The sequence below is a fragment of the Panthera uncia genome, chromosome E1 (genome assembly GCF_023721935.1).
Source record: "Panthera uncia isolate 11264 chromosome E1, Puncia_PCG_1.0, whole genome shotgun sequence".
NCBI lineage: Eukaryota > Metazoa > Chordata > Mammalia > Carnivora > Felidae > Panthera > Panthera uncia.
In genome coordinates this window covers 56,790,453-56,811,598 of record NC_064814.1, presented here as the reverse complement: position 1 = coordinate 56,811,598, position 21,146 = coordinate 56,790,453, and the positions used below count along the sequence as shown (strand labels likewise).

The following is a 21,146-nucleotide window of genomic DNA, read 5'->3' as shown; positions in this document are numbered from 1 at the left end:
CCCGCCCCGGGACCCGCCCCGGGACCCGCCCCGGGACCCGCCCCGGGACCCGCCCCGCAGCGCGAGCACTCGGGCTCCCTCCCGTCCCCACTGCCTGGCGGCGGGCGGCGCAAGTACCGCCGTCGCGTCCCGAACCTGCATTCTGGAGGATGGCGCCGATTTCCCGCTCGATGTCTTCCAGGGCCCGCAGCCTCTCGTTCGCCAGGCTGTAGGTCGCCATGGTCACTCCGGGACTCCTCCGCGGGGTTTTCTTCTTCGGCGAAACTCGACGCTCGAGCCCGGAAGTGGCTGTCAGCTTGCGCCTGCGCAGGTCGCTCTCTAGCTGAGACTACAATTCCCAGGATGCTCAGCGCAGCCTCGCCTTGCTGGGGCGGGGGTAGTCACCCGGTGAACTACAACTCCCAGGGCGCCGTGCGCACGCCCCGGTCTGCGCCGCCGCCGCCACCTCGCGACCACCTGTGGTAAGAGGCGGTGGTGAAACATTTCATTCCTTGGACTGAGGTCATTCAGACCTGTCCGCTTTCGCGACACTGCCCTGGGGTATCTATTTGATTTCTTCTATGAGAATTTATCGCGCGTCTGCTGGTGCCGGGTGGCGATGGCGGCAGCTCTGGGGTGTCCCTCCGGACTGGACGGCCGTGGGCTCCGTCGGCGTCCGGCGAGGCCGGGGCAGAGCCTGACTTGGTGAGTGTTGCGTTGTTCGTCCTAGCGCTTCCTCCTGGGCTGCAGCCCCACCGAAGCACAGGCTTGGCAATCTCAGCCTTTCCCCCTTTCCGCTTCCCTATTACGCGGTGGGGTCTGGGGGTCCGGAGGTGAAGGGGATGGAGCCCCACGTGACAGTGAGGTCGATGTTTGCCGAGAGGCAAGCTCAGGGTGCACCTTCGGGAGCACAGAGCGAGGATTTGGGGATGCAGCCTTGCCAGAATCGGGTCTTAGGGGTTAATTAACCCGGTGACCGGGAGGTTGGATGGAAAAGGGGATCAGCGCGGCAGGTGCATGGTGCTGAGAAGGGGCCTGCCCGGCCCAGCCCGAGTACAGCAAGGCGTTCGGCCCGGCCCCAGAGAGTGGAGTGTGTCAGCGGCCAGACTGAAGTGCGAGCCGGATCAGGAGAAGGCGGCTTGCAGGCTGAGTAATTTGGACTTTGTTCTGAAAGCACTTGAGAGCCCTTAAAGGATCTCCGAGAAGTGGATTATGACCAGGTTTACCTTTTTTGGAAAGATCCACCTCGACGGCCTATGGAAGGTTGAGAATGAAGCTAGTTCACACGGGGTTAGCAAATGGAGACTTTCAGATCAACTCGGGGATCCGGCATTCAACTCCACTCCTTTTTAAAATCCTAAGGAAATAACAAGGAGGATCGTATTAAGGGGTCAAAGAGAGAGGGGAACTAATTGCAAAACTTTAGATAGAAGCTGGAAAACAGAGGATCAGTGGTAACCGATTTAGTAGTGAAGTGGTAATTAAGCCGGCAGTAAAGAAAACCCTAAAGCAACTTGATTCACTCTTTTTAGTAAATTTTTTAATGTTTGTTTGTTTTTGAGAGAGAGACAGAGTGCGAGTTGGGGAGGGGCAGAGAGAGAGAGAGAGAGAGAGAGAGAGAGGGAGACACAGAATCTGAAGCAGGCTCCAGGCTCTGAGATGTCAGCGCAGAGCCCCACGCACAGGAACCTTGAGATCATGACTTGAGCAGAAGTCGGACACTTAACCGACCGAGCCATCCAGGCACCCCAATGTTTATTTTTTTGAGAGGGAGAGAGAGAGAGAGAGCGAGCATGAGCGGGGGAGGGCCGAAGGCGGGGGGGGAGACAGAGGATCCAAAGTGGGCTCTGAGCTGTCAGCACAGGGCCTGACACGGGGCTGGAACTCATGAACCGCGAGGTCATGACCTGAGCAGAAGTCAGACGCTTTACCGACTGAGCCATCCAGGCGCCCTGCAACTTGATTCACTCTTAAATTAATGGTATCATCATGTACAACTGGGATAGAGGTGATACTAAAGTGAAGCGGGTTATTTGAGGTAGTTAGGACCCCCACCCCCACCTCGTGCCCCGTCGTTTCCTTACTGCATACATCTCTGCAGCTACTCAGCCCCATCCCGTTACTGGAGGTTTCTTTGTTGAAGATGGAAACAGAGGGTCTTTGGTTCTGGAAGGCGCCCAGGGCACAGTTGTATTGAAAAACAAGATCAGGGGCGCCTGCCTGGCTCATTTGGAAGAGTGCACGACTCTTGATCTCTGGGTAGAGAGTTTGAGCCCCATGTTGGGTGTAGAGATTACTTAAATGGACAAGTGTAAAAAAAAAAAAAAAAAAACTTAAAAAAAAATAAAACAAAACAAGGAAAGTGAAAATAAGTGAAGGTTTATGTACTGAGCTGTTCTGATCTGGGATTCTGTCCTCCAGCTGCGCTAGGATAGAGGCTAAGAATGCAATGACACAACAAAACAGAACTTCCTTTTTCCCCAGAGAACGGTCCAGGCGTGGGTAGTTCAGCACACTCCACGGATCATCCGAAGATCAAGGCCAGCCCTGCAACTCTGCCACTGTGTATCCCACAGTGTGGTCTGCAGGCCAGCAGTGCTGATGGTGTTGTTAGGAATGCAGATCTCAGGCCCAACCACAGAGTTTTGTTTTGTTTTGTTTTGTTTTGTTTTGTTTTGTTTTGAGAGACAGTGTGAGCAGGGGAGGGGCAGAGAGAGAGGGAGCACAGAATCCGAAGCAGGCTCCAGGCTCCGAGCTGTCAGCACAGAGCCTGACGTGGGGCTTGAACTCATGGACCGTGAGATCATCACCTGAGCCAAAGTGAGATGCTCAACCGACTGAGCCACCCAGGCGCCCCCCCCCCATTTTTTTTTTTTTTTTGGTAAGTTTATTTACTTATTTTGAGAGGGAGACAGGGAGAGAGAGAGAATCCCAAGCAGGCTCTGCATCACCAGCACAGAGCCCGAGGCGGGGCTCGAACCCACAAACCGTGAAATCACGACTTGAGTCAAAACCAAGAGTTGGACACTCAACTGACTGAGCCGCCCGGGCACCCTCCCCCCGCCCCTCCCCAACCACAGAACTTCAGAATCAGTATCTGTGTTTGAAGGTGCTCAGGGGATGTGTGTGCACAGTGACGTCCGAGGAGCCCTGCTGCTCTGGGGCATCGCCATCTGCCCTGTCACAACTGGGCTGCTGATGTCCCTGGGTCGTAGCCGGCAGCGAGGGGCAAGGAGAAGTGGGGAGGGGGGTGCACCTGGCTCCGAGGTCTGACTAGGAAGTAGCCCGGATCGTTTCTACTCACATTCCACTGAAGAAGACAGTCAGATGGCCTCACCCGGCTCCTGGATGCTAGGAAATCCAGTCCTTCCCCAGGTGGCCAGCTACCGTTCTCGAACATGTTAGGGGAGTCGTGGGCCTCACAACAGCCAGAACGAAGATGGAATAAAGACCTTAAGGTCTCAAAGTTCTCTACCCAGTTCCCTTTCTCAGGAGGTATTTAGAAGAAGACGTGGAAGAGGAAGACACGGGATCCAGGTCGTGGGGAAGGCCTTCAACACTGGAGAGGCGCAAACAGGAACACCAGCTGAGGGGAAGTCCGGGGTGACGGGCATGGAGAATGGCCCGCTCAGCCCGGAGCAGGTGAAGGAGGCTTCTGGAAGGCTGTCTTCATGGAGGCGGAAGAGACAAGCGTCTGTTTTGTTTTGCACGTCCTGAGAGGATATATGGACTTTTGGGGGGAGAGTACAGGGCAGCCTTAGTGATGAATTCAGAGAAAAAGCAGATGCTTGAAATGATAGTTATTCAGGGGAAACAAGAAGAGAGAGATCATCGATATCCCGCGCGTGACAACTGTAGATGACGGATGTGTGAGCATAACAATGGAAATATTGAGTATTGACCCAACCACCCCCCCGGAGTATGGGATGCCCGGGCAAGATGGCGAGGGTTCCCTGGCGGGGGGGGGGGGGGGCAGACAGGAGCTCAGTCTTCACCTCGTGTGCTGGGACGCCGGTAGGGGATGCTTACAAATCAAGAAGTAGCAACGGAAGCACATTGTTTGGAGATCTGGAGGTGAATACCGAAAGAAACATCCGAAGGGGGTGCAAGCGGTTGCCCGTGAGGAGAAAGGAGCCGGAGAGGGAAGGGGTATAGGCCTTGTTGCACCCGACTTCCTAAGCTGTGTGCACATATAACTTGGCACATAACAGCGCAGTAAAAGTGAGATGGTAAGGAGGAAATGACTAGGGATTTGCTTCGTGTGGAAGAGTGTCTTTTCTCCGGTGTCCTTCCTCCCTTGAATAGAAGCGACTTGCGAGGGTTTACGGACCTTGGAGGAAGAACCAGTAAAGAGGGGCAGCGGTTGAAGTTGGGGGGGGGGGCGTGGTTTGATGAATCAGGGTCTCAGACGACTTGGGAGGGGAGAGATCTGAGCACAGGGGGAGGGGTGAGCTTTGGACGGGAGAAGGCAGCTTGACCTCGGCTGTACAGAGAATCGGGATCGATGTCCGTGTTCGTGGGGAGGAGGCGGGAAATTGAAATCATTCGTTCCTGTTAGCCTCATCTCCGTGAACAACCGAAGGTTGTTCGCTATGAGCGTGAGGAAGGTTTGGAATGTAGTGAGTGGGACTCGAGCCCGAGAGGGAGGTGACCAGGAACACGGAGAGGGGTGAAGGGTCATCAGGAATTGAGGGCCCGGCCGAGGTGAGAGACCATAAACTGGCAGTGGCCCCAAATGTGTACCCAGTGCCCCGCAGTGTTGGTACGTAGCATGTGTTAAAAAGCGTCTGTTGAATGAATGAGTGAATGAATGAATGCGTGTGGTTGTGTGATTTTTCTCTGGCAGCGCTCCCTGGCCCTGTGTTGGAGCGGGGCGCTCAGGGTGGTGGGTGGACAGAGCCGGGGGCTGGGTGGCGGCGGGTGTTGAGAGCAGGTGTTTGAAAGAGGTTGAGGGTGCTGATGAGATCCGGTTGGTATCGTGGGCTCCAAGTTCAATCTGGAAAGAAAAGCTCCAATTGCAAGGGAGCAGAAGGGCCAAGAGCTTTGCGACAAAAAAACCCAAGAAGCCATTAAGAAGTGAATTATTAAAAATGTCAGAAGCAGGGGTACCTGGGTGGCTCAGTTGGTTGAGCATCCGGCTCTTGATCTGGGCTCAGGTCACGATCCCAGGGGCCTGGGATTGAGCCCCGTGTCGGGCTCCGCGCTGAGTGTGGATTCTCTCTGCCTCTGCCCCTCTCCCCTGCTTGCTCGCTCTCTCTCTCTCACTCAAATAAAAATAAAATATCAGAAGCAAAATACTTTGAATGACTCCACAACATTGTGAGTGCACTAAATGCCACCGAACTGTATACTTTACAATGGTTAATTTTATGTTATATGAATTTTACCATAGTAAAAAAAAAAAAAAAATCCCCCCCGCCAAAAACAACAACAACAACAACAACAACAACAAACAAACCCTAGAAACAAATTCAAAAGATAATGACAAATCGGGAAAAATATTCACAAGATATATGACCAAGGCTCTATTTTTTTAGTATAGAAGAGCCCTGAGGGTACATTAAAAATGAAGTGCCCCAATAAATTGGGTTTTATCCTCACTCATCATCAAACAAATGCAAATTAAAACTCAGATGATACCATGTCTCTCACCTGCTTGGTTGGTAGAATCCAAAAGACGCTCACCTTCTTTGACCCAGCAAGTCTGCTTTTAAGAAGTTGTCCTGGGCCGCCTGGGTGGCTCAGTCGGTTGAGCGTCTGACTTCGGCTCGGGTCATGATCTCGCACTCTGTGGGTTCGAACCCCTCCGTCGGGCTCTGTGCCGACAGCTCGGAGCCTGGAGCCTGCTTCGGATTCTGTGTCTCCCTCTCTCTCTGCCCCTCCCCCACTCGTGCTCTGTCTCCCTCTGTGTCTTGAAAACAAATAAACATTAAAAAAAAAAAAAAGAATGAGGGAGATCTATATGTATCGCTGCAGAAAGGAATGCTCTCCCCGCCTCACCACCAGGGAAAAAGGCAGGTGTAGAAAAGGGCTCACGGTATGCTGCCGTCCGTTCAAAACAGTGCAAAATATGTATTTCACTCAGACAGGTGTGACTGAGTCTGAACAGCATCTTCGGAAGAATAACCAAGGAATGGGCGATAGTGATTCCTCTGGGAACGAGGAAGGGGTTGGCTGGGGATCAGGACGGGAGGGAGCCTTCTCTTCACTGTTTAGCGTCGCATACGGTTCTGATGTTTGTTTGTTTAAATCATGTGCCCCTTTTTCCTTTTTAAAAACATTAAAAAACATAAAAAGCTTAAAAAAAAAAAGACACTGTTTCTCAAATCGTGTGTCAGTTCCCCAAATCCACACTGGTGGGTTCCTCCTGGGACCTGCCGAACCAGAGTCTGGGAAGGGAGAGGCTGGGGCACGTTTTCATTGTGCCTCCCAGAGGGCCCGATCCCCCTGAGAAGATCGAGAGGTCCGTGGGTTGCCAGCATTCCTCCTCTGTGACAAAAGGCCAGGGTGGGCGGGGCGGCGGCCTCTGCAGAGGGGCGCACGAGGTCACTGGCGTTTTGACAGGACTCAGACCTGTGGGTAAACGGTGGTCTGACGTGAGGCGGTGAGCCGTAGGCTAGAGGCCTGTGTGAGCTGCCCCGCCGGCCCCCCAGCCCCATCTGGAACTACTCTGCCCTTGGCCATCTCTGTCCCTCAGTCCCTCTGGCCTCTTTTAGTGCCTGGAACGTGCCCTGTCCCCGCGCTCTCACTCGGTGCCCGGGATGCTCCGGCCCCTCTTCTCCCGCGGGTTCCCTGCTCAAAGGTCACTTCCTCCGGGGAGTCTTCCCCAGACCCCAGCCTGGGTCAGAACTCCCTGTCGCGCGTTCTCGTGGCTCCTGTGCTGCTCCTTGGTAGCACACATGCTGTCATCAAATAACTAGGGAGTGGTTTCGTGTTTGCTTTGGTCCCTGCCACGCCCCTCTCCTAGGCCCGGCACCTAATAGGGACTTAACGCCAAGATCTCGTTCATGGAACGGATGATTGGGCCTTAAGAGAAAAAGGGGAGGACGGGTGGGCGACAGAGTGGGTGACGGAGGTGAGGCACGCCAGTGGGGTGGCGCTCAGTCCCCGCCGCCCAGCCTGGGACAGTGGCCAAGCCTCAGGGAGTGCCTGATGAGCACCAGGGGGCTGCCTCTGGGACCTGCCCACAGTGGTGACCCCCGCCGGCCGCCCAAACCTTGGCTTCTGGGTTAGAATGAGGGTGGCCAGGCAGGCCCCGCGGGATGTCCGGTGAGGCCAGGGCGGGGGGGCTCCCACCAAGCCCCAGGAACAGAGTGGGTGAGCAGTCACACAGCAGTGGAGATGGACACACTGTCACAGCAGGTCACTGCACGGTCACATGTGTCAGCGGCGATAGGGAAGCGTCTGTCCGCCCAACTCCCAAGGGTGGCTGGTCTACAGGGAAGTGAGGTTTTTTTTTTTTTTTAATTTTATTTCACTAAAATTTTTTAAATGTTTATTTGAGAGAGAGAGAGAGACGGAGAGAGAGCGCATGAGTGGGGGAAGGGCAGAGAGAGGGAGACCCAGAATCCAAAGCAGGCTCCAGGCTCTGAGCTGTCAGCACAGAGCCCAATGCAGGGCTCGAACCCATGAGCTGTGAGATCCCGACCTGAGCTGAAATCGGATGCTAAACTGACTGAGCCACCCAGGCGCCCCAAATTTTATTTCATTTTAGAGAGAGCAAGTGAGCAGGGAAGAGGGGCAGAGGGAGAGAATCTTAAGCAGGCTCCAAGCCCAACATGGGGCTCGACCCCACGACCCTGTGATCATGACCTGAGCTGAAATCAAGAGTCACGCTCGACCGACTGAGCCACCCAGGCGTCCCAGGAAGTGAGTTTCTATTTCCCCTACAAATGACTAAGTGTATTTCGTGGCTTTACCAAACGGTACCTGTGAGTCTGGACTGACCGAGTCAGTTTCTGTGTTGCCCTTGGAACACAGTCACAGCCCATTCGATGGGACGTTTGTTGACAAGCCTTGTGCCCGGCACTGTGCCGGGACACAGGAGAGGCTGGCTGGGTGCTCGGCCACGAGCACAAGTCACAGACGAGCACCTGTGTGTCCTCACCAGCTGCACAGAAAGCACATACACTCGCGCCTATTAAAACGTTTATTTTCTTCTTTATGCTCAGAAACAAAGAAGTGGCCTTGCCCCCCACCCCAGGGTCTCCTCGTGAAGGAGAAGGAGGCAGAGTGTGTGTGTGGGGGGGGGGGGGGGGGAGGGAGGATGTCGGATGTGGGAGCTCTCTCCCCTTCTCCCTACTGTCATCCCCCTTTCCAGGACCCCCTCCAGAAGATGCAGGTTTGAGCCACCCGCTGGGGGGGCTGTGGAGGCACAGCTGGGGTCAAACAAGTAATGCCCACGGTCAACAAGAGAAGGGTCCAGTGCGTGTCCGGGAGCCACAGGCGAGGGAGGACGGAGGGGTCCGCCAAGGACTTGGTGCTGAGCGCAGGGAGGGCGGCCGGGCTGGGACCCTCCCCCTCCGGCCCCGCCCCCTCCACCCCCTCTAGCAGAACTGGTCCTCGTAATCCTCGTCCTTCATCCCCTTCAGCCGCAGGCGGGCGAAGTCCTCGAACACGATGTCGTCGTCTGTGGCGTAGCTTGACGGTGGGAAGCAGGGGTGAGGTGAGGGCTCGAGACCCTCTTCTCGGTGCCCCCGCCGCCCTCCCAGAGACAGGGGGGCCCCAGCAGCAACAGGACTGGGCGTGTGGGCGAGAAGGGACAAAGAAGGGACGGTGGCAGGCAGCCTCCCACGGAAGGCTAGGCCCCGGGGAGGTGATGTTTCAGCCCTCGCCCGCCCCCACAGGGGACCGTGGGGAGAGGGCAGGTCTGGGAGTCCCGGAGTCCCTGTCCAAAGGGCTCAGACTAGGAAGGCAGGGGAGGGTCTCTTACTTGGTGTCGAATTCAATGAGGTTGGTGTCCACGGGGGCGTCTGTCTCAGGAGCAGCTGAGGTGAGGAGAGGGGGCGGGCGGGTGGGTGCTGGAAGGGCCAGCTTTTCTCCACCGGCCTGGCTTCAGGCCGTCCCTTTGGGGGCTCGGGGTGGGTGGCATACTCACCTGTCTGGGGCCTGGGGAGGGTGATGTGATCGTGGGGCTTGGGGTGCATGAGGACAAAAGGCAGCTCCACAGAGACATCCCTGGGTTGTGGCGGGGGGCGGGGGGGAGACACAGCATGAGGGGCCAGCACGGCCACGCCCGGGAAACAGTGCGACCCCGCGCTGCCCCGCCACACTCACCCGCCACGAGCCACCACCAGCTTCACCTTGACCCTGTAGGACACCAGGATTCCCAGCACCTCCTTGTTGGCGCCCTCCTTCACGCTGCAATCAGGGGGAGGAGCTAGACCACGGCCCCCCGCACCCCTGCGCCCCGAGGTCTCCCCCGCGGGCTCCCATCAGTGTCCGGGCGCTAGCCGCCAGGGCTGTGCTGTCCTCACGGCCGGGCACCCCTCTGCACAGAACCCTCTGGTGGCTTCTCATCGTTCGCAGCAAAAGCTGAAGTCCTTGTGACCTGACAGTCCGCGCTGTCTAGTTCTGTTACCCTGACCCCACCCCGACCCCTGTCCTGTGGTTCGCTGTCACCACGCTGGCCTCTGGCCCGCTGTGTGTGCTCATGCAGTGTGCCCTCGCACACGGGCGCCAGCGCGGGGGGGGGGGGGGGGGACAGACCCAGCCCTGACTCTGCGAAGCTGTGGCCGTTGGGGGCTGCCCCCGCCCAGAGGTGCCACAGCCCCTCCCTCTCGCTTCCTCCCACAGACCGGGCCCGGGCCACCTTGGAGTGGGCCTGCCGCTCCCTCTGCCCGGAACACCCCTTCCTTGCGTAGGCACGTCTCCTATGCCTCTGGGTCCTTACCGAATTCACATCAGGGTTATGGCTTCCCCAGCCACCCTGCTTAAAGTTAACACCCCCCCTGCCCACACCCCTGCCTTATGTCTGTCTTCTCTGCCTTGCTTTTTCTCAACGCCGGTCTCCGATCTGCCCGCCCGCCCTGCCTAGCATCTCCGGTCTGTCCTGTGCCCGGACACAGCCCTGGCTCCCAGGACAGAGCCCGAGGCGCAGCCGGCACTGACCGCGCCGGTGGCTCCTGGTCTGCAGGACAAACCCCTGCCCCCACCCCGCCCCCCTCACATGGTGCTGGAAGCCAGGTTGGTGTCCTCGTGTTTGAGCTTCCCGTCCAGGGCAAGACCCCGCTTCTCCCGGTTGTCGCTGAGCAGCGGGGTGATGGTGTATACCTTGCAGAACGTGGAGCTGGGCGACACCTGGTCACTGGGGAGTGGGGGCGAGAGGACGAGGCTCCAGGAGGGGCCGGGCCAGGTGACGAGGTCGCTCCCACCCCCGGGGGCTTCGACCCCACGCCAGCCCTTCTCCCTTTGGGCACAGCTCAACCCGCCCAAGGAAACGAACGGCTCAGAGCCACCAGCCTGCGGAGGGAAGGCCCCCGTAGGTGGAGACAGTTGGGGACAATGCCATCCCCACCTCACACCCTCCGGGGCCTGCTGTTCTGCTCTGAGGCGGGGCCCGAGGCCATTCTGATACTCACTCTTGTTCGATCTGAGCCACAGGACACTTGTACTGGGCGGTGCTGAAGAGGCAGATGTCGGCATACTGTCTCACTGTGGGGTGTGGGGGGTCAGCGGCTGAGCAGGGGGCGCAGACTGCCGCCCGCCGCACTCGGACCACCGGCCGGCCCCCCGCCGCCCCCCGGCTGGGCCTCTCACGTCAGGGTATGTCCTGGGGCTGAAAATCGCTCCCCCGAGACCCCCTTCAATCCCCCACCTCCTACCAGAGACTTTGATCTTCTTGATGGTCTTGGTGGAGTTGTTGGTGACGTGGACGTTGACGTTCAGGGGCTCCCCGTGGTAGTACAGCTTTTGAGGGGATGCGGTCGATTTTTGCGGGTCCCTGTTGTTAGCGTGCCCCCCTCCCCCCACGCAGACACGTGGCTCCCTCTTCCTCTAAACCCAGGCCCAAGCCCGGTGGACGTGCTGCCCGGACAAGCGGCTCCAGCCCTCCCCCGGGGATCCCTCTGCACTGTAGCACCTGCGTCACCCTCCTGCACCCCACCTCCTTGTCCAGGGAAGCCTCGAGGTGCAGGGACCGGTCAGACATGAGGAAGTGGCGTGTGGTTTCTGCTGAGGGCTGGGGGCCGGGTTTCTCTGGGGCAAATTGCACCTTTCGGATCACCAGCCGCACAGAGTTCCTGGGGGTGGGGAGGAGGGGTGGGAGGGGCCGGGCCTCAGACACCCAGACCGCCCCCCCCGCCCCCCCCCCCCACGGGCCTGGGGCTCCTGGGAGAGGGGAGGACGCGATCAAACCATACAGGGGCTCGGTTCCCTCACCTTTTGTGGCTTTTCTCTTCTAGCGATTTGGCACAGAAGGCTCGAATCTCAAAGTCTACTCCACAGGCCTCAGGAGGAGGAGAAAAGGTCACGTCTTACACAAGGTCCCCTCTGCCACCACGCCCTTCCTTCCCTCGTCTTCATCAGGGACTCTTGCCTCATCACAGTCTGAGGAGTGTGGGGCCTGGGGCTCCGTCCCCCCGCCTCTGCTAAAAGCCCAGTACCTGGCCGAGTGAGCCCCCGTACTCCCCGTGGGCGTGCGGCTCCCGAGTCACACGCGAGCGGTGACCCTCCCCCACACACCGTATTTCCACTGGGGACGGTTCCCACCCCGCTCCTCCCTGACAGCCCCCCTCTCGGGTGTGCCCCGGGCTCCTACTGGGCCCTGGTCTGCCCCGGGAGCCCTCAGAGCCCTTCCTGCCGCACCTTCCCCGTGTCCTCTGGGCCCGGCTGCAGCGTGACGGAGCAGGGCAGGTTCTGGGGGATCTGCGGCAGAGGAAAGGGGAGGCTTCAGTTCTCCCAGAGAGCCCCCAAATCTCTCTCCCAGTCTCAGCTCAGAGGCTGGAGGAGGCCGGGGGGTGAGAAGGTAAGAAGGAAGGGGCCCCTGGGAGGAGACAGAGACAAGGGCTTCCTGAAGGCAGGCAGAGGGAGGGAGGTGGGTCTGCTCCCCCTCCCACCCTTCTTCCAGATCTGCACCTGACAGGCGCCTGGCCACCCCCTCCCCCCACCTCAGTCCCAGACCCCTTGCCCTGCAGAGGGTGAGGGGCGTCCTCACTGTGAAAAAAAAGGGGTGGGCGTGCTGGCCCAGCTTCCTCAGCAGCCGGTCCTGAAGGCGGGTGGGGGGCCGGGGCGGGTTGGGCATGGGGGGGAAGGCCTGGTAGGTGGCGACGAACAGGTCTTTGCGGAAGGACAGGCCCAGCACGTCCAGGTCCTCGCGGCCATAGCGGAAGGCGCAGGTGAGGGTCACGAACACTGGCGAGGGAGGGCCGGGCGGAGCGGTCAGGACCCCCCCCCTTCCCCAGCCCCCCAGCACCTAGCCGCAGCGGCTCCTTCCTGGGCAGCGCGAAACCTGCCCGAATCCCACTCCCACTGCCTTCTCCGGCCTCTTTCTGGGGCCCCGTCCTCCTCTGCCGCCCCGACCTCCCCTCGGCCGGTACCTTTGCGGTCCTTCAAGTAGTCAGGGTCCACGAGCACCACGCCATCTGGGAAAGGGACGCCGCTGCATGAGCTCATTTCCTGTCAGGGCCTCTCCTCCATCCCTCGGCCCCGGGGACTTCTTCCCCTCTTGGGGGATGTGGGCACACTTACCTACAGGGTCCACTCTGTCCAGGTGGTCTACAAAGTCCCGCTTGCCCAAGTACACGGTGAGCTGAGGATGCAGAAGGGACACAGGGAAGACAGGGCAGGTGGGTACAGGGCAGCAGAACCCTGGAGGGGCCGTCCTGCCCGTGGCCTCCCCAGGCTGGGGTGTCCCCCCGGGTTTCCTTCAGAGCAGGGGACAACAGTGGGGTTTCCCAGACTACCCAACCTTGAGGCTTTTGTCACACCTCTGCCCCACAAGTCAAGCAAGTGTGTGTGTGTGTGTGTGTGTGTGCATGCGTGTGTGTGTGTGTGTGTGTGTGTGTGTGTGTGTGTGTATGTGGGGTGGGATGGTGGGGCTTGGGGAGGACTTGCCCCAGGCAGCCAGTTAGAAAGCAGGCTGTGGTGTCACTCCTCTGGGATACACAGGTCATAGCCTGGGGGGTGCCAACTGTTCCCACCCCAGGCACCCTGAGCTCGGCTCCTAAGAGGGTCACAGCTGGGGCTTGGGGCTCCTCCCCCTTCATCTGGCCTCAGGCCGGTCCCCACCCAGCCCATGGCTGAGTGCAGGGGCGAGCAGCCTTTGCGGCGGCAAGGGGCTTCAGGAGGGAAGGAAGTGGGCTCTCAGCTGTCACAGGAAGTGGGGGCTAGAGGTTGGGGATCATCTAGGCGCGGGCCGGGCCTTGCTCGGGCCCACAGAGGGCTGGGAGGAGAAGCAGCATGGCAAACCGACTCACCTTGCAGTTAGGGCTCGACTTCTTGAAGACCCTAACAAAACAGAAAGGGAAGCCCCACTGCCTCCGTCAGACTCGGCAGGGACCTCCCGAGCCGGCCTGAGAAGCAGGGTTCGCCCGCCCCCAGGATTCAGCCCGGAGGCTTCCGGGCTTTGCCAGCCCTACCCCTCCCACTTCTCACCAGAAGGGCGGCCATAGGTCCTTAATGTTCCCGGGCCCCCCTCCTCCGTGCACTCTCACTCTAGGTCCCCTCCTGTGGCAGTCAGTAGTCACTGGTTGCCCAGAAACCACCCAGACTCTTCCCAGAGGACATCCCCCGGAGGGACCCGAATAGGCAGGCGGTAGTTGTGTCGGTCTAAGACCGAACCCTCCACCTGTCTTCTCTGGGCTCCGAAGACAGCCAGAGTACCTGGAGGGCAGTGGCCCTGGCTTTCGCTCCTGAAATGGTTTCTACCTGGAGGCTCTACTTAAGCGCGGCCCTACTCTGTTAACCTCCAAGGGTTCCCCATCCCTGATCTCAGCAGCCTCAAAGCTCACTTGTCTTTGAAGGCCGAGCCCAGATATCACCTCCTCCAGAAGGCAGAGCCAGCCCGGACTCCCGTTACCCCCCTTTTTTCAGGGGGTTCCCGTCACACTTGATGTTTCACTGGTGGTAAAACTTGTGATAGCGTGTCCGGGCAGTTAGCCGTGGACCGTGTGTCACTAGGTAGACCGTGGACGTCACAGACCTCATCCAGTCGGGCATCCCCAGCACAATGCCCGCCGGACCATGAAGATAGATGATGGTGCGGGCTGACATTTAGCGGGGGCATGTGTTATCTCATTTAATAGTCTTAGCAACCCAACGATGGACGGCCTAATAGTTCTATTTCACAGGTGAGGAAAACGAGGGCACAGGAGAGGGGAAGGATTTTGCCTAAGGCCCCAGAGCAAGTAAATGGTGGGATTCAGATGAATCAGAGGCAGTCTGGCTCTGAGCCCATGCTCTTTGTCAGTAAGCCGTTACACTCTCCTGTCTCTGCAGTTGGGCTTAAGTTCCTTGAGTTGAGGGGGATTCTCGCTTCCCAGAGCTGAAACGCTCGAAGCCCGGACTCTACCCGTTGCTGAGAGGGTAGGTAGGTGTCCAGAGACCCCTGTGCTCTGGCCACTTGCGGGCCTGACATCACTTATCCCAATCCGCTCAGCCGCGATCCCTGGAAGGGTCCTCGGATGTCCTGCCAACCTGCCCATCCTTCCTCCAACCCTGCCTTCTCCCCACCTAGTTTTGCTCTTACAACTTCACTTCCCCCTTCTTCCCAGAAGGTCAAGATATCCAAAGGCCATAAGGCAAAGGGTATGGAAGTCCCTGGGTATCCCCATGCAATTAGGGAGAGTAAGCGCTGATACGGTGGCAGCTAGAATAAAGCACCACCTCTTGACCCAACCTGGGGGCTGACTGCCGTGGTATCCAGCTCTCCCTCCCCTTTGCTTCTAGTTTTCCTCCTTGTCCCGGTGTTTCTCCCTATTAGGAGGAAAGCCACCGGGCTGTGGTTTGAGGTAATTGCCCCGGAGCGGCTGCTGGGCACCTGCCCTTTGGAGCCCGGGCTAGGGAGGCACAGCACGTGCACACTGAGGCTGGCCAAGGAGGCAGATCATGGGGGTGACCGGAGGGGGCCCGCAGAAGCAGATGTTCTCTCCATTTCCTGTGGCCCAGAACTGGATGGGGGTGGCGGGAATTGTGCCAAGTCAGCAGTCCCCCCTCTGGTCCATCCATTCCCCTCCCTGAACCACATAACGGAAATTGGGGGCCTCCCTCAAGTCAGTGACTTCCCCTTTCTCCGGGGGGTGTTTGAGCCCTGATCCGGGACATCAGGCCTCCCTCTGGTCATCTCTCTCCACTACTGCTCGACTTGCTGCTCAGAAGCCTGGGTTCTCCTACTCTGTGGCTGGGGAGCGGCGGGGCTCCTATGATCATCTTTGGCGGAACAAGTGACAGCCCGGTACCAGGGCCCTGTTCCCGATCCCTTCTGGACAGAGGCACACAGCCCCAATCTTCTCCTCTTTTCCTCCTGCTCCCCAGGGACTCAGGCATTCACCCACTGCCCCCTTGGGGGTGCTGGGCCACAACAGGAAGTGGATTTTGCTAGAGACCAAAAAAGAGAACTCGGGGTATCAGTGGAAGGAAGGAGCCTCGATTGCACAGAAAACATCCGGGGAGTGGATGGCGTGCCCAGGGCAGATACTGGCTTCCCTCACCTCCGGGAAGAGGAGTGAGGCCCAGAAGCGGGGAGGGTCGTCATGCACTCCGCTCCCCCAAGATGAAGCTGTTGCTCCTGGCAACCTGGGGTAAGGCAGAAGTTTGGAAGCAGAGCCACCTGGCCCTTGGGACAGCCCGACTGCCCGTGGGGCATTGGACAGGAGGCTTTCCAGCAGCTCGGGACGAGTCTGGGGAGGGGGGATCCCCTCCCGGCATCCAGCCTTCCCATACCCGACCCCTCTGGGCTGGCCACCTGCTCCTTCCTCCGCCCCTGCATCGCAGCCCGCACCGGAGAGCCCAGTCGCTCGGCCCCCACATCCCTGCGAGAACCCAGGCGCCGGTTTCCTGGTCCCCTTCAGCCCTCGCTTTCTGCACAGGGGCCCGGCATGCGTCCCCCTCGTTATCCTCGAGGACCTGGGCGTGCGGCCCCGGATGGCTGCCCCCTAGGGACCCAGGCGTCCGGCCCCCGGATTCTCTCCCGGGTGTCCTTGTCTGGGGACCGTCCCGGCACCAGCTCCGAGCCGCCGCCCACGTCCCGCCGCGTGGCCCCACCTCCCTTACCTGGTGCCCGGTTTCTCCCCCATGGTGCGCGCGCCCGCCGCCTGCCCGGTCCGCGGCTCGCTCGCAGCCTCGCAGCCCTGCTGCCAGGTCCCCGCTCCTCCCCGCGCCACTGCGCACGCGCGGCTCTTTCTCCTTCCCCCCCCCCCCCCCCCGCCCCTCCGGCCCCCCTCCGGGTCCGGGGAACCGCGGCCAGATGCGTCAGCCCGGCTCGCGAGCGCCGCGCCGCCGCCCGCCCACTCCGCTCAGACCCGCGCGCTGATTGGCTCCGCCCCCGCGCCCGCCCCTCCGCAGCCCCTCCCGCCGTCCCGAGCGGTAGGAAGGGGCGGGGGTCCCTCCCGCGCGCGCGGTCCCTGCTCCCCGCTCTGCCCGCCCATCTCTCCGCCCCTCCGCACCCGCTTGGGAACGATTGGGCCCCCTGGAACGACGGCGCCCGCCTGCCGGGAGCTTAGAGCCCGCTGATTGGCTCCCCGCGTCCAGGACGCGGCGGGGGTCCCCTCCCCTTTGTTTGCTTTCTCGGCGGCGGCGGAGGCGAGGGAGGCGGCGGGGGCGGAGGAGCGGGCGCCGGCACAGTCTGGGAAGGAGGGCTCGGGGACGCACACGTGGGTGAGCGGTTCCAGTTGCGTGATGCTCGCTTCAGCGCGCGCCGCTCGCGCGTGCTCGCAGCCTTGGCCCGCCCTCCCGCCTCTCGGTCGTGGTGTGTCAGCGCCCTCTGGTGTCCGTCTTTGGTCTTCGCGGGGTTCCTTTGCCTAATTTCTCTGACCACCCAGGCCTTTCCATCTGCAGTCTTTGCAGCGAGCATCCGTGCGTCCATCCGTGCCTGTAATGTGCTAGTCACCGTGCTGGGCGATGGGGACACAGACACGAGTTAACATGGCCCCCGCTTCCCTAGTACAGTTCGGGAGACCCATAAACAGGCATCATGATCCCAAGAATACGAGAAAAGAGGTATGACTCAGAAGACACAGCGCCTGCCAGCGCTTGACTGGGGCAGGGACGGAGGGGACTGTATGCTGTCCGAAGGAGGAGACATTTGAGGACAATCTTTCTGACGGGTGGGCAGAAAGGGTGCTCCCCCAGGGAAAGGCAAGGCACGTCCTGTTCTGAAGTGTTTGTGGGGGTCGATAGGAGGAGAGCGACTGGAACAGAGTGTGAAGGATTCTGCAGAGCCGGTGAAGGAACGAGACTGAGGTCCTCCCTGGAGGAGGCGGGGTGGGGGAGGACACATGGATCCAGTGGTGGTTTTTTTCAAGCGAAAGACTGACATGATGAGACTTCTCCTTTAGGAGGATAATTCCGGGCAGGGTGGAGGATGGAGAGAGCGGGGCAGGGTTGTCTAGACTAAAACTAGTCAAGAGATGGTGAATGATGGAGTGAAAGGGAGGAGGGGCTGGGCCGAGGGTCATTTCTAGAGACGGGGGGGGGGGGGGGGGGGGGGGGGCTGGGGGTGAAGTTGAGGGGTGGGGGGGGGGGCGGGGGGGGTGTGATGGTAGATTCCTGACATTTCTGGACTTAAGGGGCTCGTGTATTTCTCCTTCTTCCTTCCATCTCTTTTCCCATTCTCCCCCTGTCCTTCCCAGCCAGGTGAACTAACTTCACACTCCCCCCTCCGTTTTCGATGTGACAAAAAGTAATATGCACAACACCACAGTTTCCGAGATCACCTCTAAGGTTCAAACACAGGCTCTCAGTTCCATCACCACCTTCTAAGCTCGCTTTTCACACCTTTCAAGCTGTAGATCAGACACTTCTTTTAGACTCACAAATCACAGGGTGCCTTCGGCTCAGGTCATGATCTCACACTCCGTGAGTTTGAGTCCCGCACCGGGCTCTGTGCGGACAGCTCAGAGCCTGGAGCCTGCTTCGGATTCTGTGTCTCCCTGTCTCTCTGCTCCTCCCCTGCTCGTGCTCTGTCTCTGTCTCAAAAATTAAAAAAAAATTTTAAAAAATTAAAAAAAAAATTTAGACTCACGAATCACTTTTGTCAAAGGGTCATGACCAGAAGGTAATGAGACCTATATTGCTACCTCTCTAAAGTGATTTTGGAACTGAAGGGTAGTGCTCTTATGGCACGAACGCGACTGCATTAAAAGATACTAATATAGGGGCGCCTGGGTGGCTCAGTCGGTTAAGCAGCCGACTTCAGCTCAGGTCACGATCTCACGGTCCGTGAGTTCGAGCCCCGCGTCGGGCTCTGGGCTGACGGCTCAGAGCCTGGAGCCTGCTTCCGATTCTGTGTCTCCCTCTCTCTCTGCCCCTCCCCCGTTCATGCTCTGTCTCTCTCTGTCTCAAAAATAAATAAATGTTAAAAAAAATTAAAAAAAAGAGATACTAATATAAAGAAAATTTCAGAAAGATACTAAAGAAGACTAGAAAGAATGAAAAAGATACACCATTTTACTTTATAATGATGGGAAAAACCATCAGTATAAAGATGTCATTTCTTTACAAGTTGTCCTTAGATTTAACACCATATGAAAATAGCAGTGGGAGGCTGGTCCCAAGGTCGTGACTTATCTCAAGCGATTGTTCCCAGTCTGATCGAACTCCTCATTTGACTCCCTCCCCCCAACCCTTTCTCACTACTGCACCTGATTAGACTTTAAAAATAAATAAATAATGGGAATGCAAGCTGGTGCAGCCACTCTGGAAAACAGTATGGAGACTCCTCAAAAAACTAAAAGCAGAACTACCCTACGACCCAGCAACTGCACTACTAGGCATCTATCCACGGGATCCAGGCGTGCTGTTTCGAAGGGACACATGCAGCCCCATGTTTCTAGCAGCCCTATCGACAATAGCCAAAGTATGGAAAGAGCCCAAATGTCCATCGATGGATGAATTGATAAAGAAGAGGTGGTGTATATATATGTGTGTATATCTATGGAATATTACTCAGCAATCAAAAAGAAGGAAATCTTGCCATTTGCAACTACATGGCTGGAACTGGAGAGTATTATGCTAAGTGAAATTAGTCAGAGAAAGACAAAAATCATATGACTGCACTCATGTGAGGACTTTAAGAGACAAAACAGATGAACATAAGGGAAGGGAAACAAAAATAATATAAAAACAGGGAGGGGAACAAAACATAAGAGACTCATAAATATGGAGAACAAACAGAGGGTTACTGGAGGGTGTGGGAGGGGGAATGGGCTAAATGGGGGAGGGGCATCAGGGAATCTACTCTTGAAATCATTGTTGCACTATATGCTGACTAATTTGGATGTAAATTTAAAAAATAAATAAAATTAAGAAATAAAATTAACTAAAAATAAATTAAATAAATAACAATGGGACTTTTTTGGGGGAACTTGATTCTAAACAGTCAGAAGAATCAACTTGCAAGTGTAGCCAGGATAATTCTGAAAAAATAAGAATAGAGCAGGCATTTGTCTTACCGCTAAGGTAACTTATTATGTCACAATAATTAAAATTGTGTTATCGGCGCAGTAATACTAAGCAATGAAACAGAATAGAATGTCCAGATACAGACACACAGGGCAGCATTTCAAGTCAATTCGGGAAAGAATGGCATATTCACTAAATTGGGTTGAGACAGTTGGCTATTCATTTGGGAGAAAAAAGTTCTGTCTCCATCTCACACCTTACACAAAATAAATTCCAGTTGGGTTAAAGATCTAAGTGCATGGAATAGAACTATAAAAGTATAAGGAGAAAGTATAGGAAAATATTTTTATAATCTCGGAGGTTGGGAAAAGCCCCATAACACATCAGACCCCAGGGCTGTAAATAATAACAGCTAGCACTTTATAATACTTAACCACATGCCAAACATTGTTCCAAGCCATTTACAAATATCAGTTCATTTAATGCAGCCCAATGCATTAAGGGTTTATAATTATCCTTATAATTATCCAGGGGGAGGGGGCGCCTGGGTGACTCAGTTGGTTAAGGGTCTGACTCCTGATTTTGGCTCAGGTCATGATCTCATGGTTCGTGAGTTCCAGCCCGGGGTTGGGCTCCCAGCTGACAGTGTGTGGCCAGCTTGGGATTCTCTCTCTCTGCCCCTCCCCCACTCACTTGCCCTAAAAAATAAACATTAAGAAATGAAGAAATGGAGGCTCAGTTAAGGAACTTGCAGGCTCACACAACTAGCAAGAGGCAAAGCTGGTGATTGAACCCAGCAGTCTAGCCCAGGGCCTGTGGTCTGTACCGTTAACACCTTACTTCTAAGAGCCTAAGAGGGTAAAATAAATAAAATGACAAATTGGAAGAAGCCTCTTGCAACCTTGCAACACATGTCACAATCAAGAATAAGTCTCCACATCTACAAAGAGGTCCTACAAACGAATAAACCTGGTATTAATTAGGATTATGTACAAGGCACTATTTTACATGGTCGGTAGGGTGTTAAGTCAATGCAACCTTTCTAGCGGGCATTTGGCCGGTTCCCGTCAAAATTAAAAGTAGGTTTTCTCTTTTATCCAACTCTCATTTACACTCAACAGATATTGAGCACCTTTTATGTGCCAGGCACTGCTCTAGGTGATGGGGAGAAGACTCCTCTCCTGAGATTTGTCTTTTAGCTAGAAGAGATTGTCAATAAGAAAAGAAATACATGTTGGATAGTGTTAGGAGTTAGTTATTAAGAAAAGATAAGCAGGGTGACATGGTAAAGGATGATGGGGGTTGGAGAGCTTCATAAGACATCAAACCCCAGGGCTATAAATAATAAGGGACTACTTTAAAGGAACTACTTAAAAAGAAGCCCTCTTTGAGGATGGGAAGATGATATCAGTCACAGGGAATGAAAGAAAAATTTCTCTAGGCAGAAACAGCAACATGGGCAAAGGTCCTGAGGTGGCAGAGGGCTAGCTGGGGGATAGAAAGAAGGCTAGTTTGGCTCAAGGATCAGAAAAAACCAGGGAAACTGGGGATACTCGTGGTATACTTTGAGGACAGAGAAGTAGGTAGGTATGGGTCAGATCACACGGATT

The 21,146-nt window shown here is 56.8% G+C and overlaps 2 protein-coding genes and 1 long non-coding RNA gene across 7 annotated transcripts in view; 1 reads left to right on the top strand and 2 right to left on the bottom strand.

Annotated features, from left to right (window-relative positions):
• The window catches only part of MED11 (mediator complex subunit 11), a 1,780-nt gene extending 1,560 nt beyond the window's left edge, over positions 1-220 (bottom strand). Inside the window, exon 1 of the mRNA XM_049637141.1 lies at positions 136-220. Within this exon, the coding sequence (XP_049493098.1) occupies positions 136-220 (85 nt within the window). The remainder of the gene's footprint in view (positions 1-135) is intronic.
• A 375-nt stretch (positions 221-595) lies between these two features.
• On the top strand, positions 596-11,839 carry LOC125927088 (uncharacterized). Its single transcript, XR_007459230.1, has 2 exons — positions 596-684; positions 10,985-11,839. It is a non-coding gene; the product is annotated as an uncharacterized LOC125927088 (long non-coding RNA).
• On the bottom strand, positions 7,483-16,295 carry ARRB2 (arrestin beta 2). 5 transcript variants are annotated; one of them, XM_049637137.1, is made up of 16 exons: positions 16,189-16,269; positions 15,627-15,711; positions 13,395-13,425; positions 12,667-12,727; positions 12,516-12,560; positions 12,134-12,330; positions 11,785-11,844; positions 11,359-11,426; positions 11,084-11,219; positions 10,803-10,887; positions 10,560-10,632; positions 10,148-10,285; positions 9,256-9,339; positions 9,077-9,156; positions 8,912-8,966; positions 7,483-8,619 (listed from the first exon to the last, which is right to left on the bottom strand). In XM_049637137.1, the coding sequence occupies exons 2-16, from the start codon at positions 15,668-15,670 to the stop codon at positions 8,526-8,528; spliced, it is 1,251 nt and encodes a 416-aa protein (XP_049493094.1). In that variant the 5' UTR covers positions 15,671-15,711; positions 16,189-16,269; the 3' UTR covers positions 7,483-8,525. The 5 variants fall into 5 exon arrangements, with proteins under 5 accessions (XP_049493094.1, XP_049493095.1, XP_049493092.1 ...); XM_049637138.1 differs by lacking the exon at positions 15,627-15,711 and having other exon boundaries at positions 16,189-16,295; XM_049637135.1 differs by lacking the exon at positions 16,189-16,269 and having other exon boundaries at positions 15,627-16,180.
• Positions 16,296-21,146: the final 4,851 nt, after the last annotated feature.

Bases quoted from the DNA above. Each gene is read 5' to 3' on its own strand.
- ARRB2 (XM_049637135.1), bottom strand. From the start codon at position 15,904: ATGCAGGGGCGGAGGAAGGAGCAGGTGGCCAGCCCAGAGGGGTCGGGT. The intron at 12,561-12,666 runs GTAAGTGTGCCC...TCCCTTTCCCAG, and splicing joins GGACAGAGTGGACCCTGTAG to ATGGCGTGGTGCTCGTGGAC. The intron at 10,286-10,559 runs GTGAGTATCAGA...CCCACTCCCCAG, and splicing joins GTGGCTCAGATCGAACAAGA to TGACCAGGTGTCGCCCAGCT.